Source organism: Amia ocellicauda, chromosome 4 (genome assembly GCF_036373705.1).
Source record: "Amia ocellicauda isolate fAmiCal2 chromosome 4, fAmiCal2.hap1, whole genome shotgun sequence".
NCBI lineage: Eukaryota > Metazoa > Chordata > Actinopteri > Amiiformes > Amiidae > Amia > Amia ocellicauda.
Window position 1 is genome coordinate 38,130,495 of NC_089853.1, and position 24,507 is coordinate 38,155,001.

Here is a 24,507-nt window from a genome sequence, read left to right on the forward strand (position 1 = left end):
GAGAAGCCTATCGATTTCGCACTACCTACTGCAATGTGATGCATTGTGCTGTAATACACAATTCTGAATTATACTGTGATATAACGTGATATTATAATTAAACTACTGTATGTAAAGTGACAACAACAATACATGTAGGCGAATCTCTGGCGCTGCTCGTACTCTCACACAGCGTCGTGTCTCTGTTATGTCCATATTAGGGGGCTTACAATACGTTGCTGCCCAAGCAATGCCTGAAGAAACAAACGGACAGTATAGGGCTTTTTATTCTTAGTGACGCATTTCAATGCTATATGTGTCTGTATTCATATATTTCCATACAAAAAATGCATATCAGAGGAAACTGAGTCATTCATGTGGGTCCTACCATGCCCAGACCACAGCAGGTGAAGAAACAGGACGTGAGATAGACAGCTCCCTCCTCCCCCCCACCCCTATCTGCCGGGGTCCTGCGAGAGAAGCAGCTACGCAGGAGAGTGGCGGCGATGGAGGCGGACGCGCTGCGCGGAGAGGAGTGATCCAGGGCCGGTAGGTCTGCTCTGATGGCCGCCGACACGCAGTGCGGCCCGGCTGGTGAACCACAGCTAGACCGCAGCTGTACCGCCTGGCCTCCGCTCTCAAGGGGCTGTAGCGCCGCACATTGACCCCCGAGCCACCTCTCGGTTCTCCCGGAAAGCGGAAGAATAGGGAAGCCGGTTTGTTTCGCGGGTTGTTATTCTGATTATTAGCTACAATACGGTGCGAACGCTGCCGAGAAATGGCGGATTTGCGCTCTAGATGTGTAAATGCTTCTCATTTGTTCCAATGAAGAGCCTGTTTTCAGTCCGTGCCTTGAGCCTGCAGTGGAAACGCGCCGGCCGCCCTTGTGCGCTCATTTTCGCTGCTCTCGCCGCTGTGAGGACGCGCGTCCTGCGCTGGTTGCCCCCGGCTCGGCAGGCTGTGCGGCGGCGATGGGCACGATCCGGGCAGGGTGTGTTACCCATTGAAACTCGGGCAAAGGCAACATCCGCCTCCGGGGGGGAGGGGGGCACAAACACCGACAGCTGAGACGGATTGTCCTGTGTGTAACACTCGTCTCTCTCTCTCTCTCTCTCTCTCAGGACTGACTTGATGCGAGCGAAGCCAAAGCACTGCCATCCCAGTCCGGCGCCGCGGCGGCTGCGCGGATCTCCCTTCTGGGTGTGTGTGTGAGACGGACAGAGACTTGCAAACATCCGCCACGATGTACTGCCTACAGTGGCTGCTGCCAGTGCTCCTCATCCCCAAGCCCCTGAACCCGGCCCTGTGGTTCAACCACTCCATGTTCATGGGCTTCTACCTGCTCAGCTTTCTTCTGGAAAGGAAGCCCTGTACCATCTGTGCCTTGGTCTTCCTGGCAGCGCTGTTTCTCATCTGCTACAGCTGCTGGGGCAACTGCTTCTTGTACCACTGCGGCGACTCCCCCCTGCCCGAGTCGGCCCATGACCCCAGCATCGTGGCCTCCTAGGCGGGCTGGTCTGCATGGGTCGGTGGACTGTGGACAACGTGCCCCCTTCCCCCCCATCCTCTGCCTCCGCCACCACCCCTGAGGACCCAAGTTATTTCTAAATCCTTGGAAACTGGACAATCTGTATCTGTCACTCATGCTGTGAATATAGAATCTGTTTATTTTTTATTTTATGATTTTCTTGCTGTAAACTCTTTGTTGAGGACTAATTCTCACCTGCAGGGCGGAAGGCACTTGGGCTGGCTTTGTTTTGTCTAGTCTTACTCTCCTCTCATTCTCTTCCTTGTGCCAGGTTTTTTTATTTTCTTTGTTGGTCTCCCAGGATCTGTCTCTCCATTTTGCATGGACTGTTTGCCCAGCTATTTCTTCATCGTCAGTGGCTGTTTATGCATTTTGTTTGATTTACATTAGAGAAATCATTACCGGTTATTTTTTTGGTTTTGTTTGTTTTGTCCTCCCAGATTTGTAGGAGGGGAAAGTGCAAAGCCTGTGTGTTTCTGTTAAAAAGCAAAAGAAAAATCAGCGCAATGAGGACAATGTGCTGCAGAGAAACGCTTGAGTTTTCCCTCATGACTGGACGTGTCGGCGTGGGCTTCTGTGGATATTGATCACCAAGAAGTTGATCTTGCTTACAATCATGAGTTGGCAAAGTTTGGGGTTGGGGGGACGGCATAATTCTCTGTGGAGTCGGTGTGATCTCGTATATCATGGAAAAGTGTAAATCCCATTCATTGTGTGTGTGGTTACATTTAATAAAGTTTATTTAAAAAAATAATAATAAATGAAAGGAATTATCTTCCAAGTAAAACCTGAAATGGCGGGCGCAGTTAGTTTCTGTCCTTTCCCTGATTGCCACAAGCTGCCGTGTAAATGACAGATGGATTTATTAACCTGGTCGGGTGGGATAGGAGCCGGTGAAGGGTGACTGCAGCTGTACTTGAATTAACTAGAAGCAGAAGAGCAGGTCTGGGCCGTGATGATTGAGGTGAAGTGCACGAGTGCTTTAAAAGAGAGCCGTTGTGCTGTCTGACCGGGATTAAGACTGTGGGGATGGTATTAAAATGCCTATAGTCTTTTGTCATTCAAGTATATTAGAGTAACTTTTTTTGTTAATGTCATGAATATGGTGGCTAAACTATACATGTAATTAAGTGTATTGCGCCAGGGGGAAGGATTCCTCTGGCATGGATCGCACCAGTTTTCCAAAAGTGACTCATGAGGCGTGGTGGCGAAGTTGCTCACACAGCAGGTTTATAAGACTGGGCTTCTCTCAGAAGTGCAGCGTGAGGCCACCAAAGCAGACGGCAAAGATGTGGAAGGAGATCATAGATGAACAAAAGTCCCTGTTTTTGTCACAGACTGTCCACTGAGTTGTGATTGCACTGCATCCAGACATCTCCGCAGAGTAATGTCACTTTTAATTTGATGAGTTTTTTGGGGGGGAGGGTAGGGTGGATAAAGAAACAAAATAACTGATGTAAAGCGTGTTTGTATTTTCTTAAATTGTTGCAATAGCTGAAGAGCTGTTTGCCATTAAAACATACAAGTATTCGTCTTGGTGTGATATTCTAGGAAACCCATGTTTTTGTATTTGACAGTTCTGTCTTGTGTCGTCTGACTTCCTTGTTCTGTTTGTTTGTTTTGGTTTTGTTGGATTTTAATTCACATGTGACAGCATTTACTGGGTCTGTAAATCTTTCTTGCAGTATAGAAATTCAGTAGATTTTGCAAACATTTGCAGTATTTGTAAAGAATGCAGTTTTTGTCAGTCTGAGTGGTACAGCTGGGTTGTTTACAAGGCCCACGTTGCTGTGATTCGCAAGGCAGTGATGACGAGTGGCTTGAAAAAATAAAGTGAAGTAGGTGCACATTATGTATAATATGAATGTGAAACCTCATGCCATGTTTAACTCAATGCTCGGTTGGGTTTCTATTTTTAGGCATTCAGAAAAGAAAATTAGATCATTGCCTTTTTGTATGCTGTTGCCAGTCCCTTTGGTATTTGCAGTTCTTCAGGGCTTGCATTCCTCATCTCTGATGCATTGTGGGTTCATGACAGGCGGTCGGGATGGTGCTCCATCAATAACTGGTGAAATTGTCTGTTTGCTTCAGTGCAAGCTGCATCCCTAGATCGTATGACCTAGATCCTGCTATTTTCACTCTGTCGGAGGTGTTAAAGAGTAACTGGAGCTCCTGCTAGATCGTGGAAGGAATTCTTGCAGCCGTAAAATTAGCAACCTCTGCTACAGGCATCTGCTGGACCTGGCTGTGTGGGAGTGCTGGGAGCTGTACTGCTGGGCTGTTGGGCAGTGTTGCAGTAGCCTGCTGGTGTCTTTCACTTGTAGTTGCTTAGTGGGTGAATAAATCTGTCATATCTGTTTAATTTCAGATCTAAAAACAAACAAAAAACTGCAAGATTTGCACAATTCCTGTCATGCATAATACGTTTAAATGGTTTTAGTTACTTGTAAATAATTGTTTTTGTTGTTGTTGATATACACTAGACGAGCCTATAATTTCTGCTACTTATTATCCACATTGGATGTAAGACTTTGGGGAATTCTGTGGCGTTTCACTTGACTGAGACGCCCAACAATGTGGCTCCTCTCTTCCATTGTGGTCGTGTACACCTGACAGGGTGGGGGGGGTTGGGTACAGTGTTGCTTTAGGGGACAATGTGCGTTAGCATTATAGTTAAACTATTTAATAGTCACTTTATAGAATACTATTGCAGTTTTAATACTAGGCACATATCAGACAATGCCAGCTTAGCAGTTTTGACAATGTTGAACTTTATTTGCTTCCACCCCCCCCTCACTTTGTTGCTGCTTTAGATACTTTAAGCAGAAAGATGGTAAAACTACTGCTTTGTTTTACTATGTGTGGATTATCTTTCAATGGCTGGAGAAAGACAGAGGGATATATATATATATCTTTCTCTCTATATATAGAATGAAAACAACTGCTAGGGTTTACAATGCTGATGTGTGTATTTTCATTCTGTCTGGGTCTGGTTTTGCTTCCTCCTCACTGCCGGGCAGTGGTCCTGTCTGTGTCTGTGGCCGCCGAGAGTCCGTGTCTGCATTTCCCATTTGCACCTTTTGTGATGTACGAGCCTGTTGCATGGTACAGTCTACTCCTCGCCACCAAATGTTTTTAAAAATAAGCTGATAAAATAAATGGGTTTACAACATGTTCTGGGTTCTGTTCTTGTCTTTGTGTGTGTGTGTGTATGTGAAACAGTTTGCTTGTTTGTGTTGAGGTTTTTTAAAGGATTTGAAATCTGAAGAATGAATAACAGCACTAATAGAAAATAAAACGGAAAGGCAGCGCGTGGGCCACTTGCCCTATGTCTATGAACTCTGCAATGTTAAGTTCAGTTTTCTGTCCACTGAACTTTTGCCCGAGAGGTTTTTCACCCCAGAGACCTTGGTAGCTGCATTCCACTTTTGTCCTCTGTCAACATCTGAAGAATGTCCTTGTACAGTCCCTCGGATGGGTGCACTGGAGGTCACTGCACCTGCCTTGAGGTGGCCGTGGTGGACAGCTGAAATGTTGCTTAAAAAGGGCTAGAAGTGTAACATGCAAGTGAGAACCCCTTCCCTCCACAGAATAGAGCGGTTAGATAGGATTTGAGCTCTTCTGGGTCCGTGCATCAACTATGCAGCATTTGGGCTGTGTGGGCCGAGTTTCAGAACAGCGCTTTGTTTATCCGGAGGAGTCAAATCATCAGTTCACACTTCACACACACAGCCCAGACAGACACTTCTCTATGTACTGGCAGCACGAAGTATTGATATACAAACCTATACTGATAAAATATACACTGCTGTAAATGCTACATATATTTAAAATAAATAGTGGGCACTTGATTGATGACACTCTCTGGATTTTCAATTTACTGTAGATCAGTTTCAGCTAGAGTGAAATATGGCCAATCGCAAAAGCTTTTAGCAGGCAGTCTTGGAAGCATTACCACAACTGTGACACAGTGTCAGTCATTGTGCCACAGATCCCGACAGCGGGAGTTTATAAGTGAGCTGGAGAGAATTAAAGCGCTGCAATCTGCCTCCCGTGCCTTCGCCGCAGGTCCAGCTCTCTGTCTCAGACATCGCTTTTCGTTAGTCTTCATATAGCCTATTCAGGGTAAATGTGTACTGTGCACTTTGTTTTTCTGGTGATGGAGGATACGAGATTGATTGGATGTCAAGGAGTGCGTCTCTCCTCATTGCTTTAATTTCGTAATGCACGTTGGCTGCCAGTAATCAGGTTTTCAGACGCAGCGTTTTCGCTCCAGTTTGTGCACAGTCAGTGGTGCTAATGGGCCGTATTACGAGTCCTCTGGCACAGCGAGAATTTTGCAGTTGGGGAGTTAAAACCAGCCCCTCAGGACAGAGCACAGCGCTACTGTGCTCAGCTGGGAGAGGCTCCTTAATTGCCCTGGAGGGGTATGTTTCCATCCTGCAGAGACTCCAGTGTCAGCCCTCTGAGGTGTTTGTGAAAGATGAGGGAGAGGGGGGGTGTTTGTGGCACAATCAAGGTAACTGGCCATTTCACTTCAACTGTTTTTTTTCTTTTCTTCTGCAATCACTTATCATCAGATTCCCCTCAGTGCACGCCGTGTTCTCCCTCCCTCCCTGTATTCCACCTGCAGTAGGACGCCAAAATGTTTTAAAGTTTATTTTTCTTAACGCAGTCATTCTCAGGTCACCGCCAGTCTGTTACTGGGAAGAGCAGTGCCTTTTACCGACTGTACATAAACATAAACATGGAGAACAAAACAAGATCCCTGAGATCCTAAAGTACTGAAGGAACTTTCAAGTGAGCTCCTGCTTACGTGACATTACGCTGGCCTGTTGTATGTCCATTCAGAGACTTTACTTTTTCTCCCTCCCTCTCATTCTCTCTCTCTCTCTCTCTCTCTCTCTCTCTCCAGGGATGCTGAGTGTGCTTTAAGACATGCAGGGCACAGCTAAGGGGGTGTGCTATCCTGGGCCTCTGCCCCCTGTCCTTGCATTTAGTCCTTCTTCAAATGTAAAGCTTTCTTCTTCTGGAAAAAGGTTTGTACATATATCCATCACTTAGAAAATAAACATTTATAAAATATATTCTGGGACATATTACATTATTGTACAAGGCAGTAAACAGTCCTTATTTTTAAGGTGTTCATATTTAGAGGATTGATTGATTGCATGTATATGCATATTACAAAAACGTTTTTTAACTTTTCCCTGCTCAGGAAGCTGCAGCTCCCTTTTATTTCTTTGGTACGTCTCAGTTCGTCCCTCCCTTGTCTCCTTTGTCTTCTGCACTTGAGGCCTGGGGGACCTCCAGACCCAGAGCCCAGCCCAGTGACACTGAGAGTGGGTGTGCATGCCTTGACAGAGCTGTGTGGCACCGAGTAGGGCCCCCCGTCCCCTCACTCTCCTCCTGCCCAGCCTGCTGTCTCCTCACAAGATGGTGATCTCCGTGTCTGAGTTCTGCAAGGCCTCCTCCTGCAGCTCTTGGCAGATCCGGTCCATCCTCTGAAATGCAAGGTGCCCCTTTTTACCTGAAACAAAGACAGGTATTCAGACAGGTAGGGCAGATACCAATAGGATGCAGGCAATGAATATCTGCCTTGTGAGAGAGAGGAGGTGTTGAACATGATTGCTCTCTCACAAGGCCCACCAATCACACTCCCCCGTGTCAGTCTGTACAGAATGGGAGTTTGACCTCTCTGGAGGGAGTGAGTGAACGTGTGTGAGTGAGAGAGAAAGCAGGCAGGGGCCAATCGGTCTGTAATGAGTTACAGAGAGAATGAGTTAGTGTGTGTGTGTGTGAGAGAGAGAGATAGTGTGTGTGTGTGTGTGTGTGTGTGTGTGAGAGAGTGAGTTAGTGTGTGTGTGTGAGAGAGAGTGAGTTAGTGTGTGTGTGTGTGTGAGAGAGAGAGATAGTGTGTGTGTGTGTGTGTGTGTGAGAGAGAGAGTGAGTTAGTGTGTGTGTGTGAGTGAGAGAGAAAGCAGGCAGGGGCCAATCAGTCTGGAATGAGTTAGTGTGTGTGTGTGTGTGAGAGAGAGAGATAGTGTGTGTGTGTGTGTGTGTGTGTGTGTGTGTGTGTGTGAGAGAGAGTGAGTTAGTGTGTGTGTGTGAGAGAGAGTGAGTTAGTGTGTGTGTGTGTGAGAGAGAGATAGTGTGTGTGTGTGTGTGAGGAAGCAGGGCAACAGCTGGTCAGTCTGTACCGAAGGAGAGCACGGCCTCCCTGGCTGCGTTGCGCACATCCTCGTCTTCACTGCGCCACAGGTCTGCGATCTGCTCCACGCTCTCCGACGCCTGTGGGACAGCAACACGTTAATCACCGCACACAGACGCGTCCTCACTGGAACCAGCATGAAATAATGAGAACAAAACTAGTGAAGGCACAGCCATGCCCAGAGGTGTTTCAGTCTGAGGTGAACAGCTGCAGCTGACCAAGTTCTTTACAAAGCCCTGTTTCTCCTTAATGCGCGTCCGACTCTGTGGCATGTGAGCTGTAAAGGCAGGCCGGGCCCCGTGTGCCACACTGCGCAACAGAGAGGCGATGCATGTAGCCCTTACCTTGAGGCACTTCAGTGCGAGACAGGCGGCCTGCTGGACCTGCGCACTGTCGTCTCTCAGGCGCTCCGTGTAGTATAGCACAGCCTGAAACATGGAGAGCACAAGGGTCAGCACAGGCACCTCCCTGGTGGTAAATCCTAATTATTATATATACCGTAAAACGTCCACTCGCCAGGTCTCAAATAGCAGCCAGTCTCTAATAAACGCCGGGTTGACCTCTCGTGCTTTACTGCTGTTACAAAACAGACTGGACAATGTTTGATAAATAAAGGAAATCGATAGTTTCTAAAGATGCATTAACACATTTGAAAGAACCTTCCACAACATATTTACATAAACTTTTATTTTTAGTTTTTGCATGTCTTTTTTTCAGTGAATATACACTCACCTAAAGGATTATTAGGAACACCATACTAATACTGTGTTTGACCCCCTTTCGCCTTCAGAACTGCCTTAATTCTACGTGGCATTGATTCAACAAGGTGCTGAAAGCATTCTTTAGAAATGTTGGCCCATATTGATAGGATAGCATCTTGCAGTTGATGGAGATTTGTGGGATGCACATCCAGGGCACGAAGCTCCCGTTCCACCACATCCTAAAGATGCTCTATTGGGTTGAGATCTGGTGACTGTGGGGGCCAGTTTAGTACAGTGAACTCATTGTCATGTTCAAGAAACCAATTTGAAATGATTCGACCTTTGTGACATGGTGCATTATCCTGCTGGAAGTAGCCATCAGAGGATGGGTACATGGTGGTCATAAAGGGATGGACATGGTCAGAAACAATGCTCAGGTAGGCCGTGGCATTTAAACGATGCCCAATTGGCACTAAGGGGCCTAAAGTGTGCCGAGAAAACATCCCCCACACCATTACACCACCACCACCAGCCTGCACAGTGGTAACAAGGCATGATGGATCCATGTTCTCATTCTGTTTACGCCAAATTCTGACTCTACCATCTGAATGTCTCAACAGAAATCGAGACTCATCAGACCAGGCAACATTTTTCCAGTCTTCAACTGTCCAATTTTGGTGAGCTTGTGCAAATTGTAGCCTCTTTTTCCTATTTGTAGTGGAGATGAGTGGTACCCGGTGGGGTCTTCTGCTGTTGTAGCCCATCCGCCTCAAGGTTGTACGTGTTGTGGCTTCACAAATGCTTTGCTGTATACCTCGGTTGTAACGAGTGGTTATTTCAGTCAAAGTTGCTCTTCTATCAGCTTGAATCAGTCGGCCCATTCTCCTCTGACCTCTAGCATCAACAAGGCATTTTCGCCCACAGGACTGCCGCATACTGGATGTTTTTCCCTTTTCACACCATTCTTTGTAAACCCTAGAAATGGTTGTGCGTGAAAATCCCAGTAACTGAGCAGACTGTGAAATACTCAGACCGGCCCGTCTGGCACCAACAACCATGCCACGCTCAAAATTGCTTAAATCACCTTTCTTTCCCATTCAGACATTCAGTTTGGAGTTCAGGAGATTGTCTTGACCAGGACCACACCCCTAAATGCATTGAAGCAACTGCCATGTGATTGGTTGGTTAGATAATTGCATGAATGAGAAATTGAACAGGTGTTCCTAATAATCCTTTAGGTGAGTGTATATACTGTATATTAATAAAAAAAAAACGTGTTTTTATTAATTTATTTCTCATATATTGCTTTATATTTGTATTGCTGTTGTATTGTGACATAAACAATGCATTAATGAAGTATAATGTATATATATCCTGGCCTATTTGCCTACTTCTACAATGATGCCATGTTTCAGGCTCTTCTTACCCTGCATGAGTCCGTGATGTCTTTTTATTTATGAACGTTTAATACAAACGCTGGTCTCCTACAATCGCCGGTCTCCAATTGACACCCGGGCATCTTGCAGTTATTTAGAATAAATGCCGGGGGGTTTTAATTGAAGTTTTACGGTATATGTATTTTTTTTTTCTTCATAGCCATTACAAACAGAACAGACCAAACACACAAGCATGTTTTAGAACTGATTCTTTCTGAGCCAGACCGGCAGGGGCGTACTGGGACCAAAAAACAGCCCTGGACTTTTACCCAGGGGGGCACCGGCTGGTGAAGTCTGGGTCCCAATAAAGTCTGGTCTGGGGGGGGTCTGTGCTTATGTAGCTAGCTTGGGGGGTGGGGATTGTCGCCAATGCCAAAACCCACATCTCTGGTGGAGGTGTCATAGGGTTGAGGTCAATCCCACTATGGGGGTCACTGGAGCTCGTTGCACCAGTTCCTATGGGAGTGATACTGACTGGGCTGAACCGAGGAGCGGCCCCCGGCGCTGGTACCTTGGCTCTGAAGGTCTTCATGGCTGTGGTGCGGGAGAGGCAGGTGGCAGCGGCTCTGGACACTTTGGTGTTGGTGTCTATCTGCAGGCTGGCCAGGAGCTGCAGGGTGGGGGCCAGGGGCTGCAGCTCCGACAGCCGGCTCCCTCTCAGCCTCTCCAAGGCCCTCCTCCTCTTGGGGCTCTGTAGGGCCCCGATCAGGCGCACTGCAACACAGGGCAGAGTCAGGGGGGTGTCTGTCTGACTGACTGTCTATCTACATCTGTACATCTGTCTGACTGACTGTATATCTGTCTGTCTGTTTGTCTGTCTGTATTTGTTCTCTCCAGACTGCAGTGACCTTCATTGGCCCACTGGTATGATGAGAGAATGCAGTCTAGGATCTCATACATGAGGGGGTCTGCTGTGAGGCTGTGCAATGGCTGCCCCCCCTGCCTGCTGTACCTTCTTTGGCGAGGTGGGAGAGGTGCTCCCCGAAGTCTGTCAGGCCGCACCGGCTCAGGTAGTTGAAGAACTGGAACACGGTCACCTGGTCTCTGCAGCACTGCGGCACGGGCATCCCCCGGCAGCTGTGCACGATCTGCTGCAGCATCTGCGCAAACACTGCAGGCAGGACAACACACTGCTCTTACACGCTGCTGAGTTGTTAAACCACACGAGGCGCCACATGACATTTATAATCTCTTGGTGTTTTTTAAGGATCTCTTTAAGCTCAATGCAGTGGAAGGAATTGGTATTCGAAAGACATTTCCTCATAACATTACTTAGCAAAGAACTCAAGTCCACAAATAGTGTGCTCTTACAAATTGCATAGGTGCTATTTATAATTTAAAAAATTGCTCAGTGTTGACTGACACTGACCTGCGTCCACCTGCCCCGGCTGCTTGGCCTTGACTCTGTGGATGAATCGTTTCCGTAGCGTCTTCAGGAAAGTCTCCACAGGGCAGCAGTAGACCGAGCAGCAGTCTGTGCACTCATTCCAGAAGGACAGGAGGCCCTTTAGTCTCTGTGACTTGGGTACAACTGAGAGAAAGACAGAGTCAGAGAGAGAAAGAGAGCCATGATCAAGGCTGAACAGGGGTGTATCAAATGCATTTCACTCCTCCTGATGGACAGCATTTCAGTGTATTGGCCTGTGACTGTAAGAGCTCTGAAACCAGTAGCGGACTAGCTATCTGCAGGCCCACCGGCACGATACAAAATATAATAATTACAAAATATATATACAGATGGGTGACAAATTAAAGGAAGAACCTGAATAAATGCAGATGCCTCCAAACAGGTGTACTGCATGACACAATTAAGCAATTAACATCCTATCCTGCTCTGTGGCATGTATACAAATGCTGTGCAGGCCCAGTTGACCTCGATTTTGGATCAAGATGGCAAGAGGAAAGGATCTAAGTGACTCTGACAGAGGGGTCATTATTGGGGCACGAACAGCAGGCGCTTCAGTCACAAAGAAGCTCAACTGGCTCGTGTTCTGGACAAGTGGGCGACGTGTGCGACTTCTGCATGTGTGGCGACACCAAGAGAACAGTACAGGCGTGACTGTTTGACCCCTACAGTGAGGGGGTCCGGAGGCTCTGTTATTCTGTGGGGGGCATTTTCCTGGCATGGTTTGGGTCCACTTCCCTAAGGGGGAAGGGCCACTGCAAATCATTACAAAGTTATTCTGAGTGATCGCCTTTATCCTATGGTGACACATTTCTATCCTGATGGGAGTGGTTTCTTCCAGGATGACAACGCCTCCTCCACAGGGCATGAGGGGTCACTGAATGGTTTGATGAGTATGAAAATGATGTGAATCATATGCTATGGCCGTTGCAGTCCATATCTCAGATCTCAGATCTCAACCCAATTGAACATCTAAGGGACATTTTGGACCGACGTGTTAGACAGCGCTCTCCACCACCATCATCAAAACCCCAAATGAGGGAATATCTTTTGGAAGAACGGTGTTCATCCCTCCAGTAGAGTCCAGAGACTCGTAGAATCTGTGCCAAGAGCATTGAAGCTGTTCTGGCAGCTTGTGGTGCCTGACACCTTATTCAGATACTTTATGTTGGTTTTTCCTTTAATTTGTCACCTGTGTGTATATATAAATATAAATATTATCTCCCGGCTCCGCCACCAGCCGTTCGACTGGGCTGGCCCAATAAAACAATACAAAAGTTGAGCGCTGCGGGCCGGCCCACTGGTCTGTGCAGCGGCTGCAGCCCTAAGCTCCGCCCCTTCCCTCACACACACTGACAGTGATGTAGCCATGGGACATTGATGGAATAGCTATCAAGGGAAGTCTGTATTTGATTTGTTAGCTTGACATTACTTTTGGACAGGTAAGCTGGAACCCAAAGCCCGTAGATGGCAGCCTTTTATTTATTTTAATATTTTATTCTGTATTTTTTATTTAAACTACTGTTATTGGTTTAACTTCTATAGGTTGTATTTTAGCCTTTGCAGTTTAATTGTAAGGTCTATAATGTTGCCTGCCTGTAGTGGGGGTACTACTCTGCACACCAACATCTGCAGAATTGGTTATACGATTGGAAGGGCTCTATAGGCTACCAGCATTGTGCAGCTCAAGCCTGTAAAACAAGGTTACGTGGGTTTGGGTGGAGGTTATGCAACTCTTCAAGCTGCCAGCCCTATTACAGGGTGCTTCAGGGCCTCTACGAGTCTAAGAAAGTCTCCCATTGTGTTCTATTTCACTGCTATTGCTAATTGCTCCCTTGTACTCTCCCAGTGTCAAAAAAGGAACCTAATCTGAAGGTGGTGTCTTCAGTGGTGTAGTATGACTATAAGAATTAAACCTCTTTTATAAACCCACGCCTTATCATGGAAAAGCAACAGCATAAAACACAAAAGTGGGGATGAATTTCTAAGGGAGAAAAAAATAAAGTCCCTTGAATCAGATGCAGCCAAATGTAGGAAGATAACCGACGTATTTGGTAGTAGTGCTGCTTTAGTGCCAATGCCAACAACGCGCATAAGTAGTCCATGCCGAGGATGATGCCTCAGCCACAGCCCCGGCCCTGGTTTAAACTAGAGGAGCAGAAGAAGGAGACCACGACAGCAGAGCCGACGACGATTGTGAGTCGAGCACAAGCAAAGTCAGGGCAGCCGAAGCGCTAACAACATCAGACAATTCAGTGTGTTCTGCAGTAGTCTTGTAGCAGTTTAGTGTGAGTATTGTGTAGCACAATAGTACTGCATTAAGCTGAGGGGACACCATTCTACATTCTAGAAAAATGTAGAAAGTGCATTTTCTTTGTTATAGAAAAGATGTTGATTCTACTTCATCAAGCACCTTTGTTGCAATATTATCAAATGTGTTTTGATTCTGTAAAAGCAAATGTACATCATATACGGTAATTAACCAATTGAATGTGAGAAGTCATGTGACTGCCTGCTTCGCCACAAGAAAATATTAATAAAAAAGGTGGAAAAAAATAAGTGGATACTGTCAGGGAGACATGGAGTTTTTCAGGGTGGACATGTATTTATATTATGTATTATAATTATTAGAGGTATGAAAAGGTGTCGTGATTTTAATGTGAGAAAATGAATTGTTTTGGAATTAGTTTGACAGTAACTTAAGTTCCTTGAATGATCTGATTCAATATTATTAATGAATTGTTAAATATTTTAATTATTGTATTGGACAAATTGTATTTTTTTATGTATTAAGTAGCTTTTTACCATCGGTCGTGAAGCTGGGGTTTGTATTGGAAAGTTTATTTTAAACAGAAACGGCACAACAAGAAACAGCACACCTTTCTATTGCATTTTGTATGGAAAGTAGACTATAGTTTATCTATACTAGAAAATGTATTTTAAGTTCCTACGTTGAACTACTGGTTTTGTCTTTTTTGAAGTTATTGTCTATCCTAAGAGAACACATTGCGCAACAATTACTTATTCATTGTCTTGTTTAATGATGGTACTGTAGAAAACCGAATAGATTAACCTAACTGTAAATAGGAAGAAGTTTAAATGCATTAACACGTTTATTTGCTTAATATTAATAATTATTATAATAAGTATAGCCTAATATATATAATGTTTTTATTTATTTAATTAAACAATGTTACTGCTTGTTATAGTTTGGTTTGTGATGAACATGCATTTCAAAGATGATTGTCTTAAAGCACTATGCGTTTCAGGACCTGCTCGCACCCCTGAGGAGCGGGCTGTTCTGTGATGTGAGTCTTGAGAACAGGCGGCTGCATCGCTGTTCTCAGGCACCAGAGGGCGCCACCTGTCCTAGTTACTACTGTGACTTCATTGGATACACCTGTGGTCCCCCACGCACAACACAAAGGAGAGCTGGAGATCTCTCAGAACAGACTCTTGTGGATTTATAAACCAGAGAATCACTTCACAGCTGTGGGTTGCAATACAAGCTGTCTTATGCGATCCGATCTTCTCTTCAGCGTGAGCACCTCTGGGTTTCCTCGTGATGGCTATCGATGTTGCCTCCTTCCAGGCAGTTTAAATGCTGCAGTACTTACGGTCTTTGGCCGAATATGATTCCACGTTCTTCTCCAGGGATAGCTTGCCGATTTTGTCCAGAACATCAACTTGCAAAGAAAGTTCTTCCAAGAGATCACACTGGACCAGGGGGGAATTGGAGTTTTTAATTTGCTGAAATGAATGAAAAGGGACAGTTAATTAATTCCATCGCACAAGCGCCAGCACACAGGGGTGGATCATGATGCCGGAGTTCACATTAGCACGACGAGTTTGAAACCACACACTTTTTCTTAAGATGTTTAATATCCAGCAGAGGCCACTGTTTCCCCAAGAGTACCATAACAGGAGGCTGCCTCAAACTCCCAGCCATGTTGACTTATTGTTCCTTGATTGCTTGTTTTTCTATGTTAATTTACAAGGGTTACAGTGAGAAAACACGATGCATCATAAATAGTGCAACGGCAGCACTGCAGAACCCCAGGAGTGCACTGATTACACAGTTCAGCAGGTGAAAACACTCTATAAAGGAAAGTGCAGGAGCATAACTGCTACTATTAAAACTTCTGATACTGCTGCTGCTGCTAATATCAGAGGAGCTGTGTAATGTGAAGGGCGCACAGCGTGTACCTGCAGGATGGTGCCGCAGAGGAGCAGGTGTATCTCCAGGCAGCAGTCCAGGCCGTGGGAGCCGGTGGTCAGCGGGAGGCTCTCCACCCCTGGGGGGGCCTCTCCATGTGCAGGCAGCAGCCCCAGTCTCCTCAGGGTGCTCTCGCCGAAGGAGCTGATCCTGAGAGGAAGGAGAGGCCGGTCAGGGTGTCGGCATGAACCCAACACTGCACTGCTGCCCTGGACCCCACCGAGCACCCCCCACCCTTCCTCAAACCCTTGAACTCTGATGGTCCAGTCTGCTTTATGTATCCTATTTTTTATCATTATCAACACTTTTATTATAAATTAATTTGATTTCATAGTCTAAATGACCGAAAATGTTCCAAGCTGGACTGTCCTAAAGATCGTGAGATGCCTGTTTGGCACTAGTGTCGTCTATGACCCCAGCTGCTTCTCCACATCCTGACACAGTTCCCCTCCCAGTGGACGAGGTCCGCCTGTGCGGCCAGCATGCCTGCAGCCCGTGTTCGTACCCCATGTCCCTCCTCATGCTGCCTAGACACGACAGCTCATCGGCGCTGAAGTCCGTGGACAGGAAGTCGAAGCTGCCCAGCACTTCCTCCACAGCCAGGGTCTCGGTGGAGCAGGTCTTGTGTAGGTAGAGGTCATTCTGGGATGGGAAAGGACACACAGTGATGGATGAGACCTACTTACTGGTCGCTAACTGGGAGCTGAGACCTCGGGGTGGGGGGGTGCATTGGTTATTATCCGCTCCTATTGTGGCAGGGTCCCCCAGACGCGTCCCCAGACATCGAACTGAGTCCGTGTGAGAATCCGTTCTGAATGCAGATTACATGCTGACACGCCTGCAATACAGATGCTGCCTTCCTAATGACTCAGAATTGGATTGGACTGTGTTTATTTAGTTATTTGTTTGTGCTCTCACCGGGGGAAAAAGAGAGGCTGTGTTTAACCAGCAACAGACAGACAATAGTGAGAATCAGTTTGTCCCAGAGATGCTGTATAAGACGTAACCAAGAACACGAAAAACCACAATGCCCTCACCTTCAAGATGTCTCTGAAGTTCAGGATCTGTGTCTCCAGCCTCCTCAGCTCCTTCTCTCCACGGGCCTGGCTGTGCACGCAGGTGCCCAGCTCTCCCAGCAGCTGCCCGATCCGCAGTGCCATGTTTCTCTGCTGCCTCCTGTCCGCGCCTGCGCTGGGGGCCGCCGTCTGCTCGGGGCGGTCCGGGCGCCCTGTGAACGAGAGCCTGTCGCTGGCGTCTGCGTCCGGGCCCTCCCCGTCGGTGTCCCTGGGTGCTGGTGGCGTGCCCCCATTCTGCTTCAGGATGTCGGGGGTGCTGTAGCGTTGCACTGGCAGAGGGGAGCTTGCAGCGCTGCTACCCTCCTTGGCCTCCTGCCCTGGGGTCCAGCCTGCAGCCCTGCTGGTCCCGTCCTCAGGGAGACACGCGTCCCCCTCCTGCTCCCCCGGGCCTGCAGGCCAGCTCCCCGCTCTGTCCTTGGCGCTGGGCGTCTCGTCCTCCCGGAACGGCGGGGACAGGGAGCTGTGCGAGGTGTCCGTCAGGTAGCTGAGCAGAGACACCTCTCTGGACTCCCGAGAGGCCAGGTGGAGAGAGTGCTCCGGGGGGTGGAAGCGCTGGACCACCGGCTGCACAGAGAAACACATCAGGGATGTCACTCCATCATCATCACTACTACAACTAAGTAATTTAAATAATGCCTTCATCCATGATCTACATATAGGCTGCAGACGGGGCGGGGCCACTCACCATGAAGTACTTCTCCGTGAAGCTGGGGGTGCTGGGTGGGGTCCAGTTGTACAGGGACCCCTTCCGGCTCGGGGCGGACAACTTGCTGACAGAGCCTGTCACCGGCCTCATCTCCCCCCCATTGTCGAATGGGCTGTGAAGGGAGCAGAGAAGGGGTCAGAGGTGCTGCACTGACAGGGAGTGACAGTCTGAGCTGCTGCAGGGTCTACGGGCCGCAGGCTCCTGTGCAAACAGTCAATCCCAGGCGCACACTTACATCCTTTTAGATGTACTGTTAATTTAATGCATTTGACTATTTTGAATTTTGAATTTTTTTGAATTTTCTTTTATTTGGCAGTTTGCCCTTTTAACACAATTGATTTGAATGTTTAAAGTATATTGTTTAAAACACTGTTTTTTGGTTTGGGGTTTCACTTAAGATTTTTAAAAGTTTTAAGTGTTTTTAGAATTGATTTTAAAATATTTAATCACAAGTATTACAATTTTGTATGTTTTTATCCTTGTAATGTAAAATACTTCTCCATTAAAAACAGTATTTTAGATGTATTTTTATCTAAAAGACAGATGTGCAGTTAAAGGGCAATAATGAAAACATAAATGTCTATGTTTGTAAGTGCTGGTGTGTAATTTGTATGTGAATGCCTGTGTGCACACGTGAGCAAGTGCATCTGTGTGTGAAAGTGTGAGACTGCATGTGGGTGGGTCAGCTGTGTGGAAAGCAGTCTCAGGGAGAGAGAGTCCCTGGCTGGGCTGTGAGCCGCGATACTGAACCCCAGAGAGGAACACATGCAGAGACGCCGCCTCCAACAAATATATAGGTCAGTCAAACTTTACACTGAACTTACAAAAATAAATGCTTACTGCTTTATTTTCTCTGTTTTCTCGTTTTAATTAAATATATATTTTGTTTCTAAACTTACTGTTATTGTTTTAGTTGTTTTAAAGTACACTCTATTAAGGGGTGACACAGTAAGTCCTTAATGCTTTTAACCTTTATGCCTTAATCTTTATAATTTATATGATATGTCCTGCGATCACTGCTTTGCAAACTTGTTTTAAGCTGTGGTGTGTGCAGGCAGTGGAATCAGCTGTGGGCTGCAGGGTGTGGAGGCAGTGAATGGGCATCACACTCACTCCCACAGGAGCTCCAGCTGCAGCTTGATGGTGCCCAGCTCGGTAATGTCCACAACCATGGTCTGTGGCCTGGCCTGGAAGAAGTCCGCACTCTCACAGGTCACGACGCCCACCAGCACCGAGCTCAGCCCCCGCACCTCCATTACCTGGGACACACAGGAGTCACAGGTCAGTTGGCTTGGTGGGCACAGTGAAGAGACATATAGGAGAGTTGACAGCTATGCTTGTGCACAGCACACTCTCGCTTGCTCACTCACTCATCCACCCCCTCACTCACTCAGGCACTCACTCACTCACCCACCTTAATCTCAAAGTTCTCCTGTATTTGAGGCAGGAACACCATCTCTTCTTCATCCCAGGACTGCTGGTCGTCCGACTGAATCTTCCCTTTTATCTTCCACCTCTGCCTGCCCAGCCTGATCTGCACCTGGGGGGCAGAAGACAGAGACTCCTCCCGTCACCTCTACCCCAGCGACACTTGACGTCAAACCAAGCGGAGTACTGCACACTGGGAATTCAACATGCACAGTGTTGGACTGTGAGGAATAGGATCTACCATGGCTCTGATGCACATGGAAGTGGACCTCAGTATCCCCAGGAACATTTGGCCCCAGGGAGGACTGTGACCCCTGCCTCCGCCTAATGTACAGCTGCTCTTTGTGGGACAGGGCTCAGACAGGCAGGGATAGGAGACATTAATCAGCACATTAACTGGTGAGAAAGGAACGTCCACCCACCTCATACTGGTCCCCTGGACAGAGGCGAGCGAAACCAATGAGCCCTGTGAACAGACAGAGGGAGAGAGAGAGAGGGATGATGTGGGAGGTTGTCTCCACTCCAGAAATTAACGATTCAGTTAAGTTAAATAAAATGCAATTTGATTAAGTTAAAACGCATTACATTAAATTATGTTCCATTAAGATAGCCGGAAGAAGGAAAACTGGCTTTTCATTCATAACGTTTTGAAAATGATAGATCGAGACTTTGAACGCGAGCAGCTTCTGTCATCTTCTATAACTGTGTCCCCCGGAGAGATGTGGAGCCCCGACCAACAGTGTCAGAGCTGCATCTCTGTCTAGAATCCATCTAATAAGCCGCACGCTGCAATGCGTGGCAGCGGCGTTGGTGCTCTGGTTGGTCAGCTGTACCTTTCATCCGGATGTGCAGCTCCCCAAGGAGAGTCTCCAGCTCCCCTTCCATCAGACACATGTCCTGGGAGAAACAGATCATTCAGAGAATAGGCATTAAAGAAAACTCATGGACGTCACCTGCATCTGGATCTGTGAAGGTTGCTGCCAGCCTGCCCAGGGAGGGGCGTCCATTTGCCCCAGCTGACTTCCACCCTGGGGGGTCTGCAGCCCAGATCCAGCCTCTCTTATTGACTCTTATTTGCTGAATTAGTGAGAATGCCCAAAATCCTGAAAATCCTAGTCGGACCCAGACAGGAAACCACTGACCTTCCAGAAGCCTAAAATACCTGAAGTATGGTAGCCCTGCAGGACCAGTTCCCTGGAGTTTTAGCCTCGGTTGCCTCTCTTTTTTCCTCTTAGGCATTCTTTGAGTTTAAGGTTGTTGAGCACAAAAACTTCAACACGTTGAAGTCAATTACACACAACACAGAATAACTCACTAATACAGGAGAAACCCTGCTGAACGTAGGTGATACTGAAAGTATTCAATACTTCAGCTGCCATGATATAGCCGGCCGGGGGCTGGGCCTGCAGAGGCGAGCAGCCGTACCTCCACACTCTGGCGCTGGCAGCGGCTCAGTTGCTGCAGGCTCTCCCGGGCAGCCCTGGAGTTGGGCGACAGGGCAAAGGCTCTCTTCATGTTGCCAGCACCCGTCCACAGCCGCCACTGGATGCAGTACGCCTCGCACAGCTCCTCTACCTGCAACACACAGGACCTTTGATCCATCAGCAGGCAAACTGTAGCCCTAATCCTAAATATGACTCCAATGCCTCCTGTACCCAGGACCCTCACCTGGACCCTCAAACGCAGCAGATGTTTCACAGAGTGCAGGAGCCTCTGGGCAATCTGCTGCAGGCTGGTCAGTGTCTAAGTACAGTTGGACACTTAGTGAAGAGGCTTAGTTTTCTCACCAGTGTTTAAAACCCACAGCAGTGTTTGCACATGTGACTCAGCCCTGGCCAGCAGACTACTGCCTCAGTGAAGTAGTGACATGTAAAGCATCAGGAGAAACACTCTTGACAGGTACCTTACTGATGTGGAACTCAAGTCTCCGGAGGTACCTCTCCAGGGCGCGGATCTCCTGTGGTCAACAAGCACAAGTGTGTCTTACATACTCGGCCAGAACAACGCCTCACAACAACAGAGGAGCATAACCTTCAGTGTCAGGGACTTGCTACAGGATTGTAACTCAACTAGAAGGAAGTGGGAGAAAGATCCATGCTCCCTGTTGCCTCAGTGAGTGTGACGGGAGACAGGTCTTTCCCAGAAGCTGAGCACCAAAGACAGCAGCAAAGCATTCATTTATCTATCTATCTATCAGAATGTTATGTTAATGTCATCCCATGGAGAACAGGTACTCATTTACTTTTAATTAAGGACTCTTCATGGTTGGATTCCCATCTCTCAATGAATCAGGAGAGATTTTGGCCATAAATATCAGATTACTGCAGCACTGTTAAAGATGATGACAGTTAGCATTATTATGGAATAAATTGAATTACCGTATTGAAATAGTATTTAACTTGATCTAACTGAACTGGCGCATATATATGTATAACAATAATTATTTCATAAATCCAGCATCACTGGTGCACTATATTGTGTATTTTGCTGTATTGTGCATTGCACAGGAATGTGTGCTTAACCTCTAAGGAGAACAATGCTGGAACAAGCAGAACTCTATCCCTCATACTTTTCCAAGAAAGAAGGCATGATAAACAAACCAAATAGCAAACCAACGAATGACAAGGCATCAGAATCATACCTTTTCTAGGTCATAGTGGAAGGCCTGCAATCAGAGAAATAGCAATTAGACATAGGAAAACAAACACATCAGTCAAAGCAACCAAGGAACACACTGTCACTCTAATCTGCGGCTGACCGTGGGGCGCGTTCTGCCCCCTTATATCCACAAGGCTTTCATTTCTGCAGGTCAGTGCATGGGATGTTGTGTAGTATGTGTGAATGTGAGAGGATGAGTGTGTGAATGTGAGAGGGTGCGAGTGTGAGTGTATGGGCTCCCCCCTGTGTTACAGGGCTGTTGTGTTGGAGTTACCAGTCTGGAGTTCCTCTTGCTGTCCTTCTGCTGTGCCGTCAAGAAGTCCATCTCTGCCTGGTGTCCGAGCAGATACTCCCTGCAGTAACACAGTGGTGTGTTAGACACACAGACACCAATCATACAAAGAGAGATGGAGGGGCAGATTTCACCAGGTGTGTAGTCTGTCAAAATGTCCTTACAAGCAGAGGAATACAACAGGCACACACACAAACAAATGATGGAGCTGCGGGGGGTGGGAGGCAGTTATACGATGTGAATACAAAGCTCCGATGGGGGAGTTGGTTCAATTTTTTTTTTTGTCTTCTATGACTTCCAGATTCATCATAGAATTGTACCAAAAAAAAAAAAAAGTTACATGAATCTAGGGAATTACTTGAGGAAAAGATTAAATGTTTTTTAAAAATGGCCAAATTCTTAGGGTACTCCTTCAAGGATATTGCTTCATGTTTCTCCAGTAGGCAGTAAAAGTCCTGCAGCTTTTAGACCAATAGGTAAATACACAGAGCACTTCTACATGTTTGGAATTGTGTCATGTGAATTACAGAACCCCGAGTCTGCCTTTGTGTACAATCTCTTCTCATCTGTTGCTCTGGATGAGAATTTTACTGTATATTTGCATAGCTGCTTGAATTTATACAGCCGTGTTAGCTTACAACACAAAGAACTCCCTGGGAGCCCTTTCATGTGAGACTTTGGTGTCGTGTTATCGCAACGACGGGAGGGTCAGCGTGGTGCGGTGCGTGTACAAACTGTTAAACAGGCTTTGATATCTGTTTAAACACACAGGTCTGCGCCTGGCTCGTCACAGCCGTCTCAGATTCCCCAAAATAATAACTTTCCCGCGGGTCAGCTGATGACAGGATGCTGACACCGTAGAACAAAAACAAGCCCAGGATGGAGGCCTCTCTCTTGCGGATTGCGGAGGTCATCTGTGTGTGGTGTGAGTTGCAGGCTGAGTGTAGCATGTTATGTGTTGCATGTTGCGTGTTGTGTGTTGTGCGGTGCGGCAGCAGTAACAAGGCTCTGTGAGAGTGAGATGGCTGAAGACTCACGTCAGCCCCCTCCTCAGCACCTGGAACACCTGCTCCACCTGCTCCGGCTGAGCCCCCTCCAAGTTCAGCGCCCCCCGGCTGGAAGAGGACTGTATTCTGGGGGATTTCCCAGGTGAGCCTCTGGACCTCATCGAGCTGCGAACAGAGGAGATCCTGCACAAAGAGAGAGCGAGAGAGAGAGAGAGAGAGATTCATAACTGTGTGAGAGTGAGAAAGAGAGTCAGAGCCAGACAGAAGACTCAAAAACACACAAACACCTGAGAGGCACACCCACACACACCCACACACACCCACACACACACACACACATAAGCAGTAGCACCCGAGAGACGTTAAGGTGTTTTTCTGCAGTTCGGGGTGCGTTCCCTCCATGCTGAGCTACTGCCCCATCAGGGACCAGGGATTCAGAGAGCAGTGATTTCCACAGGGCAGCTCCACGTCACACAGCCTGGGCAGCACTTTAGTCTCTAGATCACCCCCCCCCTCCCCCCATCGCCATTTCAGACTTAGCAGTTCCTGAGTGTCACCGCGTAGGCACAGACACCACATGATTATCTTGTTTGTAGCCGATATGATTCAGCCCTCGCCAGGCCTATAATCTAAATGAAATGATCTTAGTGTTGCCTTAAATACTCTCCACAATGGCTGCGCTGTAGAGCTTCTCTTGCCATTAATAACCCGTTAGACGGCTGATGATGGCAGACTGCATCCACTCTGCCTCTGTGTAAGCATTACAGCCTGTCATCTGGACTTCTGCTCTGTTTGTGGGCTTTAGTCGTCTCCGGAGCCCGACTGCCAGGGTCCGGCCCGACGGACTATAATTAAGTCTGTCCTCCTTAGCGTTTAAGGTGGAAGTCGGAAAGTGCGAGCTCACCACTGTGTGAGGACAGAGGACGAAGAGCGCCGGCTCCAGCATCAACCTGTTCCTCTCCACGACCCATAATGCATGCTGGGGCAGCAGGGGGTGATTACTGGGTTATAGATCACTATTGTCTGCTGACCATCTTCAGAGATCAAAGGCACAGGACTGTTTATTCAGGGCCCATCTATTCTTAGGCTGGAGCAGAGACTTTGCTGCAGTGTGGGGGGGTTTCTCACTGGCTCATTCCCTCCCTGTGACTTGACCTTGCCTCTCCCGGCTGCTGTTGTTTGTGTGTGTATGTGTGTGAATGACTAGTGGGACAGGGTTCCAGGGCAGGAGCTGGTGTTGGGGATGTATCCTTACCGTGCCCGACGGCTCTGAGGGACGGAGAACCCCGCAAAAGAGCGACTCCGTGTGACCGTGCCACCCTCTGCTGGGCATTCAAAGCGTAGCTTCACCGACATCACGCCAACGCTGGAACAACAATGACAACGACGATCAGAGCAGTGGCCAGGCCCTGTGGGAAATGCCAAGAGGTCAGGGGGGAGCAGGCAGCGAGGGTAGGTACCAGAGTGGGCAGGACAGCAGCAGGAGAAAAATAACCTTTAGACCTGTGGTTAGGGGGAAAAAGTCAAGATGAGACACACAAAATCCATGAGGGAATACGACAACCGTTCATTGCCGCTCCGCTGAAATCACATTGGATAAACTGATTGCCTTTGCATCGACCCATCTCTGTGAAACTACTTTTTCCACACTTACATATATTAAAAACACAGTATGGTCATGACCAGTGTTGCCAGATCCTTAAAAACAAAAAACAGCAGTAGACATTAGGAAAAACCTCTAGATTTGGCCCTAAACCCTGCAGCTTTCTATTTTTACAATATTGACATGAAATTATGGGAAATTACTGGTGATGAGCATTCATATGCAATAATATGCAAACGAGCAGAATACTGTGCTTGGCTC

The 24,507-nt window shown here is 47.3% G+C and overlaps 2 protein-coding genes across 3 annotated transcripts in view; one reads left to right on the forward strand and one right to left on the reverse strand.

Moving 5' to 3' along the window:
- The first annotated feature begins 417 nt into the window (after window positions 1-417).
- On the forward strand, window positions 418-4,679 carry blcap (bladder cancer associated protein). Its single transcript, XM_066702080.1, has 2 exons — window positions 418-528; window positions 1,101-4,679. Exon 2 carries the CDS (start codon window positions 1,223-1,225, stop codon window positions 1,484-1,486), a length of 264 nt encoding a protein of 87 aa, XP_066558177.1. The 5' UTR covers window positions 418-528; window positions 1,101-1,222; the 3' UTR covers window positions 1,487-4,679.
- Window positions 4,680-6,151: 1,472 nt separating this feature from the next.
- Window positions 6,152-24,507, reverse strand: part of ripor3 (RIPOR family member 3) — a 35,701-nt gene continuing 17,345 nt past the window's right edge. The window contains exons 2-22 of one of the 2 annotated variants that reach the window (XM_066702078.1): window positions 23,899-24,009; window positions 22,674-22,826; window positions 21,619-21,697; window positions 21,328-21,351; window positions 20,590-20,643; window positions 20,112-20,261; window positions 19,520-19,583; window positions 19,109-19,152; window positions 18,673-18,798; window positions 18,372-18,517; window positions 17,238-17,370; window positions 16,514-17,116; window positions 15,982-16,118; window positions 15,467-15,626; window positions 14,878-15,010; window positions 11,225-11,386; window positions 10,808-10,966; window positions 10,367-10,569; window positions 8,063-8,146; window positions 7,708-7,798; window positions 6,152-7,037 (exon numbers count right to left, since the gene is read on the reverse strand). In XM_066702078.1, the coding sequence (XP_066558175.1) occupies window positions 6,937-7,037; window positions 7,708-7,798; window positions 8,063-8,146; window positions 10,367-10,569; window positions 10,808-10,966; window positions 11,225-11,386; window positions 14,878-15,010; window positions 15,467-15,626; window positions 15,982-16,118; window positions 16,514-17,116; window positions 17,238-17,370; window positions 18,372-18,517; window positions 18,673-18,798; window positions 19,109-19,152; window positions 19,520-19,583; window positions 20,112-20,261; window positions 20,590-20,643; window positions 21,328-21,351; window positions 21,619-21,697; window positions 22,674-22,826; window positions 23,899-23,999 (2,907 nt within the window). In that variant the 5' untranslated portion in view covers window positions 24,000-24,009 and the 3' untranslated portion in view covers window positions 6,152-6,936. Of the gene's footprint in view, window positions 7,038-7,707; window positions 7,799-8,062; window positions 8,147-10,366; window positions 10,570-10,807; window positions 10,967-11,224; window positions 11,387-14,877; window positions 15,011-15,466; window positions 15,627-15,981; window positions 16,119-16,513; window positions 17,117-17,237; window positions 17,371-18,371; window positions 18,518-18,672; window positions 18,799-19,108; window positions 19,153-19,519; window positions 19,584-20,111; window positions 20,262-20,589; window positions 20,644-21,327; window positions 21,352-21,618; window positions 21,698-22,673; window positions 22,827-23,898; window positions 24,053-24,507 lie in introns of both variants that reach the window. The other variant, XM_066702079.1, reaches the window with a different exon arrangement.